This window comes from Athene cunicularia (genome assembly GCF_003259725.1).
Source record: "Athene cunicularia isolate RWA chromosome 28 unlocalized genomic scaffold, athCun1 chr28_part2, whole genome shotgun sequence".
Classification (NCBI taxonomy): Eukaryota; Metazoa; Chordata; class Aves; order Strigiformes; family Strigidae; genus Athene; species Athene cunicularia.
Genome location: NW_020799140.1, coordinates 1,718,518 through 1,727,213, shown reverse-complemented (window position 1 = coordinate 1,727,213; position 8,696 = coordinate 1,718,518). Strand labels below are relative to the sequence as shown.

General features: G+C 54.9%; 2 protein-coding genes across 3 annotated transcripts in view; one reads left to right on the top strand and one right to left on the bottom strand.

The window, feature by feature from the left end:
* Positions 1 to 1,851: 1,851 nt before the first annotated feature.
* Positions 1,852 to 5,882, top strand: LOC113489508 (acidic leucine-rich nuclear phosphoprotein 32 family member B). Of its 2 annotated transcripts, none has more exons than XM_026865245.1 (6): positions 1,852 to 2,003; positions 2,491 to 2,613; positions 3,633 to 3,831; positions 4,101 to 4,219; positions 4,647 to 4,701; positions 5,517 to 5,882. In XM_026865245.1, exons 1-6 carry the CDS (start codon positions 1,944 to 1,946, stop codon positions 5,603 to 5,605), a joined length of 645 nt encoding a protein of 214 aa, XP_026721046.1. In that variant the 5' UTR covers positions 1,852 to 1,943; the 3' UTR covers positions 5,606 to 5,882. The 2 variants fall into 2 exon arrangements, with proteins under 2 accessions (XP_026721046.1, XP_026721047.1); XM_026865246.1 differs by having other exon boundaries at positions 4,098 to 4,219.
* A 2,753-nt stretch (positions 5,883 to 8,635) lies between these two features.
* The window catches only part of ZNF414 (zinc finger protein 414), a 7,433-nt gene continuing 7,372 nt past the window's right edge, over positions 8,636 to 8,696 (bottom strand). The window contains exon 6 of the mRNA XM_026865156.1: positions 8,636 to 8,692. Within this exon, the coding sequence (XP_026720957.1) occupies positions 8,636 to 8,692 (57 nt within the window). The remainder of the gene's footprint in view (positions 8,693 to 8,696) is intronic.

Sequence of the window (8,696 nt, the reverse complement as noted above, 5' to 3'; positions counted from 1 at the left end):
CCTCCCGCCGAGGACGTCCCGCCCGGCGGGGGCAGCGGAGCCTCCCGCTCCCCTCAGCCTTGGGGCCAGGCCCGGGGCTTCGCACCCGCTCGAAGCGTTTCGCTTCGTCTTTCAGGGCCTGCGCTCCGGGAGCGGCTCCGCTTCGGAAAAGCGTCCGCTTATCTGGGCCGGGCCGGCGGCCCCGCTGGCAGGGAGATAGCTGGTGGCTGTCACCCGGCCTGTAGGGACAGCGGGCGGCCGTGGGCGGCCCCAAGTCAGGCATGAGGAAAAAGGCTTGTGAGTGGAGCTTTTCACCGAGATTAAAGCTGCTTTCGGATAGCAGAGGGATTTTCAGGACGAGGACAATTTGAGGAGTAGAAGCGTCCCCTCTCAGGCTGCGAGCTGTGGGTCTTCTCCAGGTCGACGCCAGGAATTTGAGGGACTGGCACGCTGCAGAGGAGCAGGGCCAGAGCGTGCGTGCCCTGGGACTGAAGCCGGTGTGAGCCAGTATTGCTGCTGGTAGATGCCGTTCTGGTTGCTTCGTGCTGCTGCAGTGCTTGTTCTGCGATGTGGGACAGGGGTCTGGGCCGGGTTAAAGCTGGTCTCGGCCAGGTTAGTTCATAACCTGGTAACATTCAGGCTCGCCTCTGTGCCCGCACCAGCACAGCAACAACAGCAGAAGGCTGGCTTGGGCCACCCTCCCACCCACCATGCTGAGTCTCGGTTCAGTTGGAGGTTTGTCTGGGGTGTTGGGAGCAAAACGAGCTCAGCTACAAAACTCCTGGCTCAGCCTGTTTGCTGCTCAACTCGGAGCCCTGACCAGTGATGCCACTTGTGGAGTTTTAAGCATTAATTTGTTTGGAACTTCTGTTGTGAGGATGGCACGGCAAGCCTGAAACTCTGCTGCCAGCCAGGCAAAGTGATTTTTAAAATGACTCCCTAATAGTTGGCTGATTTGAGCAAGAGAGGTAGAATGGGAACTCTGTGAAGGAGGATTTTGGAGAGCGTCACAAACCTTCTGGCTAAGGCTGATTTTTGTATCCTGCTGTGAACAATGTGTGGGGTAAAAGCAAGTTTTGGAAGGGGCCTGTGAGAGCTGGGGCTTGAGCACTGACCTGTGCTTTGCAGGAGAGGGGAATGTTTACCCTCGGGTGTTTGGGGCGGGGGGGAGCAATTCTGTGCTGGTGCTTCATGGTCCTAAAGCCACAGAGGGGTTTATTTTTGTTCTGAATTACCAGGTAGCAATGGCTTCTGTGTGTGTAGTCTGTGCTGGGCAAAGTATTAGATGCCATTAGTGGATCTGCACTACACAGATTGAGGTTGAGCTCATCTGTTCAGAGACCTGCCTAGGCAGATGTATCACCTCTGCATGGAGGCAGTCACAGGGAAATGAATCTTCTGGAGGCAGGTTTTCCAGCACCCCAGTGGCATGGGGGAGAAAGTTGAAGGGGACAAAACCAGATGACCCTGTTTGGCCCCTTGTTAGTGAAGCCTGAAGCGTGACTGAAAGCTTTTCGATGCCTTGTGCGTGAAAACATTTTGATGCAACCTCATGGTTCAGCTCCTTAGTGTTTCTTAGCAGAGAAGGAGGACCTTGGCTGGAGTCACAGGGTGCGGGGTGGTGCAGCAGTCGCGTGTTACATGGCTCGTGCTTAGAGGGTGAAGACCCAGCCACCATGACAGGTTCTCGCCCTGTGCCTTTGCAAAAGTTATTCGGCTTTAAGATCTTGTGTGTCCCTTGGTGCGAGTAAGCGGGACCTTCAGGCACATGCGCTGCTTTGCAATGTCCGTCCCCCCCACCTGGTGTCAGCTTGCCAGGCTGGGGGTGAGGCTCAGCCGGGGGGGTGACAGCTGCTGGGTGTCTCTGTTGGCAGGTGAAGGAGCTGGTTCTTGATAACTGCCGTTCGGACGATGGGAAGATCGTTGGTCTCTCTTCAGATTTCGAGAACTTGGAGTTCCTCAGCATGATCAACATCAACTTGTTGTCTGTCTCCAATCTCCCCAAACTCAGTAAACTCCGGAAGGTGAGTCAGACCTGCACTCCCATCTCCAGCAGTCCTTGCTTGGAGACTGCTGCTGCCCTGTTCCTGGTGACAGCTGTTTTTCCTGTATTTGCCAGAAAAAGGCCGTTTGATTTTGCTTTTTCTTTGTAGCCTACAATCTGAGCAAGTGGGAGATTTTTTTTTTTGGTATGCAACAGAATGCTTTTGAACTCATGATGTGTTTAGGGTCCTTTCTCTCTTGCTGTTGTGCTACTGTCAGAAGCTTCAGTAACATCATAAATATTTTGGGGTTTAGAGCATGTGTCCTTGCAGTACAGAGGTGGCTGGGAGTGCTGTGTTACCACAGAAAAGGACTTCCAAGTGAAAACTTGAACTGCTGCTCTATTACGTGATCTAATGAACAGGGCCTGGAACTTGGGTGCTCATTGTAATCCAGTTCTCAGGGCAATTTTATTCCTGTGTCACAAGCTGAGACACTTAGTGACTATGTGATATTCCCTCCTGGCAGCTGGAGCTGAGTGATAACAGGATTTCTGGTGGCCTTGAAGTTCTAGCAGAGAGAACTCCTAACCTGACACACTTGAATCTAAGTGGCAACAAGATCAAAGACATCAACACCCTGGAGCCCTTGGTGAGTGGAAGGCTGTGCTGGAATCTAAGGGATGAGGTTGTTTCCTTTGGGGAGCGTGTCTGTGCAGCAGAAGTCCAACGTCTTGGTAACTGTTCCAACAGCACTTCGTGGTTCTGATGGGAACAGATGAGTGGGTCCAATTTGAGGCTGGGCTAATAGTTAATGGCTCCTCTGTATGGAAAACCAGCAGCCACTTGCTAAAAGAAGCATGAAATTGGGCTGGATGAGTAAAACTGTGGATGCAGTGCTCAGTGTCCATCTGAGAAAGGACCGTTAATGGGTCGGATGCAGTTTGAGGTAGGTGGCACCTGGGGTGTCATGGAGATGAGTTGCTGGGACACCAGTGAGGGTGTCCACATCAGTCCCGAGGTGCTGTTGTGCTGGGCTGGGACCCTCTTGCCCTGGGTGCTGTCACGCCTTGCAGCGCCTTCCTGGTGCATCCGAACCGCCCCAGAGGCGGCTCTTGCCTTGTGATCCTGACTCTGTAGCTGAAAGGTCTGAACTAGGGCATTTGCCTCGTCAGGTGTTGCCTTTGGTCCCTCTGTCCCCTCTGGGAAGAGCTTGGATCTGTTTGGCTCCTCCTTGGCTTGACCTGGTGCATGGTGCGATGTCCTGAGCGGGGGAGCTGCCGTGGCTGCGCTGAAAGGCGCTCGGGCGCAGTCTGCGGGTCTCCCTGGATCGTGCTTTTGGGTATTTTGCCTGATGTTTTGGGCGGGATGAGTCTGGCTCAGTGATTCCTCCTCCTGAGGCAGCTGGACTTTCTGTGCTTTGTTGCCCACCTCATTCAGAATGGAGTCAGATTGGCAAATGGTTTCACAGGGAGCTGGCTCCAAGGAGGGGAAACTAGGACAGAGGAGCTGAAAAGAAATCTTTGCCGACAGTTAGCAAGAGCCATAACTTCTCTCCATCTGAGGAGCAGCACACGGTGCAAATAGTGCATGCAGAGACACTTTGTACTAGCTCTAGGTAGCAAACCAGCTGCTTGATCTTCGAATAATCCAACAAATTGATCTTTGCAGAAAAAGTTGCCAAACCTCCATAGTCTGGACCTCTTCAACTGTGAGGTGACGATGCTCATCAACTACCGGGAGAGCGTGTTCACCCTTCTGCCCCAGCTCACCTACCTGGACGGGTTTGATGCTGATGACCAGGAAGCCCCTGACTCAGACCCTGAAGCAGATGGGGATGGACTGGAAGACGAGTATGAGAATGGGGAAGGTGAGGATTTTCTCCTCTTGGTTTTCTCACTGGAGAGCAACCCCTTTTCCCTTTCTGCGTGTTACTAATTATAATGCTGATTGTAACTTGCCACTAGAGATGGGGCTGTCTGGGTAACCCCACTCCCTCCTAGGCAGCCTGCGTAAGGAATGAGACCTGCCGCGGCTGACGGGGCTTGTTCTCTGATTCCCTGCCCACGGCTCGTGTAACGTGGGTTGGAGGTGCGAGTGTTTGGGAACCATAACACCTCCCTCTCCTTTTGGTAGAAGGTGAGGAAGAGGATGATGATGAGGAGGAAGATGATTTGGATGAAGAAGTCATTGACGACGAAGAAGATGAAGATGATGATCTGGAAGGTGAAGAGGAGGAGGATGGAGTAGATGATGAGGTGAGGCTTTCTGTCATCGCTACAAATCTGCAGCACTGCCTTGCTGTGGTTGGTGCCATGTTTGTCCCTTAATCCGGTGACCATCTGGCCGGGTGTCACAGATGCCTCTTGGTGGGCAGATCTGAGGAGTGCTGCCACGCGCTCTGCCTTTTCCCGTGCACCTTTTGACTCGGGGTCTGCAGAGTTTGCCAGTTCAGACTTGTTTATTGCTTGGCCTGGGACTTCCCATGGCTTCAGGCCGGACAGTCCCCTTCGTAGGGATGCGAGAAGCTATTTCGGAACCGGCAGCTTCTCCCTGCTTGGCTGGTACCTGTCACCTGAGGCGAGAGCAGGGCGGGAGCAGAGGTGAAGGAAGATGTTGCTGTGGACTCGCACCTCGCTCACGGGATTGTGGTTCTTGCAATAAAGCGTCTTGTTTTGACTCCAGGAGGAAGATGAGGAAGAAGATGGTGAGGACGATGAAGAAGACGAAGCTGATGATGGTGAGTCGAATCCTAACAAACTTGCCTCAACGGTCTCACACAGTTGCTGGTTTTGTGGAGCTTCCCAAGCTTCAGGGCAGTGCTGTTGTTGCCTGCAGCTTTTCCCTGATACCAAGTGCCACATTTCTGCTTATGGGCACTGCTGAAGCTGTCGCTAATGCCTAAGCTGACTGTCGAGCAGTGGTTATAACCAAAGGGGCACACAGTGCTGATGGGGAAACAGGTTTCAGTGCCTCCTAATGCCAACCAAGCTGGGTAAGCCCACCAAATATTAGAGGCAAATTGCCTGGAAGACCGGTTGTAAGTAGCCTGCACTGGTAGTCCATGCAGGATCCAGGCTTCTGTCACGGAAGCTGGTGTGAGCAGCCTGTGTGTGAGGAAATGCTCTTGCAGGCACGTTCCTTTCATGTAGAGAAGGGGGTAGACCTGAGCTTCCTCTCACTGTAACTCCTGGTTATAACAAACTATGACTACCTGAATGAATGTTGACAGAACAGTGGCTGCCGTGACTTCGTATGAGCTTGGTCAGAAGTGATTGAACTCTGCAGATGCTACGTTTTTGGGGGTGCTTAACAGAGAAAGCCCATGAAATGTGGGATGCTTGGAGGGCACAGAAAATAGTTAAAAGTCTTGTGCTAGTCCAGGCTTTTCTGGGTGCCGTGAGAAACTGGGCGGGGTGGATCTCTGCTCCGTAATGGTGCCAGTCTAGTCTGTGCTTGTTCACCAACAAGCTGTGGCTGACGTGGCTCGAAGCCGCTGTTCAGATGCTGTTCCGCGAGGCTGAGCAGAGCTTCATGCTTCACCTCTTTTTGCAGACCTTCCGCGAGGGGAAAAGAGAAAACGAAATATAGAGGATGAAGGAGAGGAAGATCCAGAAGACGAAGAGGACGATGAGGATGACTGATCCCAGCGAGCCAATCAGTTTTACAGACTATGACTGTGCTTGTCTTAACCTCCCCATTGTGTCTATGTGAGACTGTAAATCCCCGTCTCCCACTCCTCCCCCCTTTGTATGGCTGCAGCGTCCACAATATATTTTTTTAAGATGTAGAATACTGTAGGCATTCAGGGGAATCTTCCATACAAGGCTCACTTTCTCACAAGTATCTCATGACCAAAGGCTTTCTCCGTTCTGTGGTTTGTGCAGCAGTTTGCAAAAAAAAAAAAAAAAGAAAAAAAATTCCTCCTAGGGTATCTTTTGTGTCTGAAATCAGCCTTGCCACACTGGACCCAGAGCTCCAGCCCGCCACCCTGCCTGCCAGCCAAGAAGGCGTGTTTGCTCTGCCCATGCCCTCAGACCAGCTTTCTGAAGACGCTTGAGCCATCCTGAGCAGTGGGTGCAAATCTGGTTCATCTAAACGGACTCGAAGCGAACGGTCGCTGAGGTCTCTCTGACCAGAAATCATGGTGATGTGATCTCTGGAGATGCTTGAAGATAACTTTAGTGCTGGGGATGTGGGGTGCCTGGGGTCTGGGGTCGGGGGGGTTGGCTGCTTGCAAGACCTGGTACCTCTTGACGATGCACCTTGCAGTAGCCCTGCACTTGCTTTCCTATTTTTTTTGTTTTGTTTTATAAACGAGTATTTTTCCTGGTGGCCACCTAATAACGTGGATCTCCAAGTCAGTCTGGTGGTGGTTTTTGGTGGTTGTGTTTTTTTGGTTTTTTTTATTTTTTGCGGCTGTGAGCGGTTGTTTGCCGTGACGAGCCTTCTCGTCACCCCGTAGCAGCCTTTGCCTTGAGGAAGAGGTAGGAAATAGCAGGTGAAGGGATACTGCACTTCTGTCAAACTCCATTTCGCACTGTACAGAACACGTTCAACCTGTATCACTGTGATGCACCTAACTCGGCGTTCCCCGGAGACCGTGTTAGCCTCTATAATTCTCAGGGTCCTTCTGCTCGCCAGTACCAGCTCTGGACAGTTGCCTCGGTGCTAGCCTGGTGTACGCATCTTTTCCTTTTCAGCGTGAAGAGAAGTGCATTGATCAGAAATCCACCTCGCTCCCGCTCGTCTTTACGCTCCGCGGGAGCACGGACGGTGCCGCGGCCGCGTGTCCCGTCCCCCGCCAGCCCTGCAGTGGTTGGAAGGAGTCCCGGGGGGGCACACCCGCAGGGTGTAACTCCCTGCTGGAGGGTTTCTGACCCTTTGCCCATGGGGACAACTGGCCCCGTGGCACCCGAGGGCTGGTGGCTGCTCAGTGCTGGGTGCCAGCGAGCCGCGCTGGGGCGGGGGTCACCGCTGTGTCCCTGTCCCCCTCCCACACCCCGCTCTGCTGTCGGGGCTCCCCACGGGTGCAGACGCACTGGCACTTTGTGGCAGGCCCCGGGGGTGGGGGTGCGGGGTTGCTCTGGGTGATCTGTGGGCACCCGGCGCTTGGAGGCGAAGACTCGCGGCGGCTCCTCCCGAGCAGCCGCGTGTGCGTCGCGGCCCAGCCGAGTTCCTGTCGCTTTGTTCTGTCCTTGCTGTCGTCACTTGCGTTGTACAGTAGCTGTAACCATTCGGAGAAGAACTAGTCCTGTAAAATGCAAACTGAGTAACTTATAAATGTTAAAGGAATTTTTAAAAGAAATTTCAGAGCAGCAGTTACTTCTAATTTTTCCCTGCATTTTTAGCAGATTGTATGGATTTTATATTAGCCTAGTAACTGTCAGGTTTTTGATTGGTCAGACTAGTCCCAGAAATAAGGATCTCCAGCCCTTTTGTATCTTTTGTTACAAAATTTGGATAAAACTTTTAATAAAGATTTCAGTTTTTAAAAATCCACTGCGATGAACGTTGTCCTCGCTGCCTCTGCTCTAGGAACGCCCCTGCTGCAGCCCAGCCTGCAGGAACACGTGGAAGTTTTGGGGCGTTTTTTGTGTCTCGTGGGAGTAGTGACTGTCCGGTGCCCCCAGCACGCCCTGGTTTTGCTCTGAGCCCCCCCAGCCCCGGCTGCGTGGATGTTGGTAAGTGCAGTGGGGGGCTGGTGGGGTGGATTTGGGCACATGGGGGCTGCTCGTGGGGCTCTGGGGTTGGGTGGGGTGGCGCGGACAGTGCTCTCTGGCTTGGGGGGCTGTGGCTGGGCTCACAGATCAGGGAGAGGCTGGGGATGGGTCCCACTGCTGGGTTTTAGGGTGGGCACCCACACTGCCCTGGGGGAGAAGCTGGGTGCTCGGGCAGGGAGGAGGAGCCCCACTGCAGGCTGGGCTGGGGGGTCCAAACTGTGCCCAATGCCACGGTGCTTGCTGCCCCCCCGTTGTTGAAGGCCGGAGGGGTCCCTCGACTTGCTGGGGCTGTGTGGTCCTGCTCTGGCTCTGTCAGCAGTTGCTGCTCCACCGGCTCTCAGCAGCTGGGGGGGCTTCAGCTCAGGCTTCTTGCGTCAGCCCGTCTGTCCCCCTGCTCTGGGCTGGGGGTGAGGGGGGGTCTGTGCTGGACTGGGGCAGGGGGCAGCCCCAGAGCGGGGAGGCAGAGCAGCGGGGGGCTGCTGCACCCCAGCCCTGCCCATGCTGCCGCCCTGCTTACTGAGCCCCCCCATGGGGTGAGGGTCCCCCCTTTCACACACAACCTCGCCGCCCCCTCCCCACCCAGATGGGTGCCTGCGGGGGCTGCCCACTGCAGTGAGGAGCCTCCCACTCGCTCCTGTGCACGGAGGCAGCGGCGCTGGAGCTGCAGTTGGGTCTGTCCGGCCTGGTCCGTCCGTCCAGCTGGGTCTCTGCTCCCCCCCCCTCGTCTCCATCCTCGCTGTCCCTGTCCGGGGCTGGTGGCTCCCCCAGGGGTGAGGCCGCCCAGCACAGGGGTGCAGACGGGAGGGAACTGTGGCAGTGGGATGCTGCTCACCCAGGTAGCGGGAGGAAGGCGCATCCACCCCGGCCAAGCAGCCCTCAGCCCCCTCCTGCCCCCCACCACGGGGCAGCGCTGGGGGCGCAGGGGCTCAGCTCTGTGCCCCCCTGCTTGGCTTAGCGAGGGGGGGCTGCAGGCAGGGGAGGTGGGAAGGCGAAGCCCCCCCACAGGACCTGT

Excerpts from the sequence above, each read along its gene's own strand:
- LOC113489508 (XM_026865246.1), top strand. The coding sequence starts at position 1,944 with ATGATCAACATCAACTTGTTGTCTGTCTCCAATCTCCCCAAACTCAGT. Across the intron at positions 2,614-3,632 it reads TCAACACCCTGGAGCCCTTG|AAAAAGTTGCCAAACCTCCA; the intron begins GTGAGTGGAAGG and ends TGATCTTTGCAG. Across the intron at positions 3,832-4,097 it reads CGAGTATGAGAATGGGGAAG|AAGGTGAGGAAGAGGATGAT; the intron begins GTGAGGATTTTC and ends TCCTTTTGGTAG.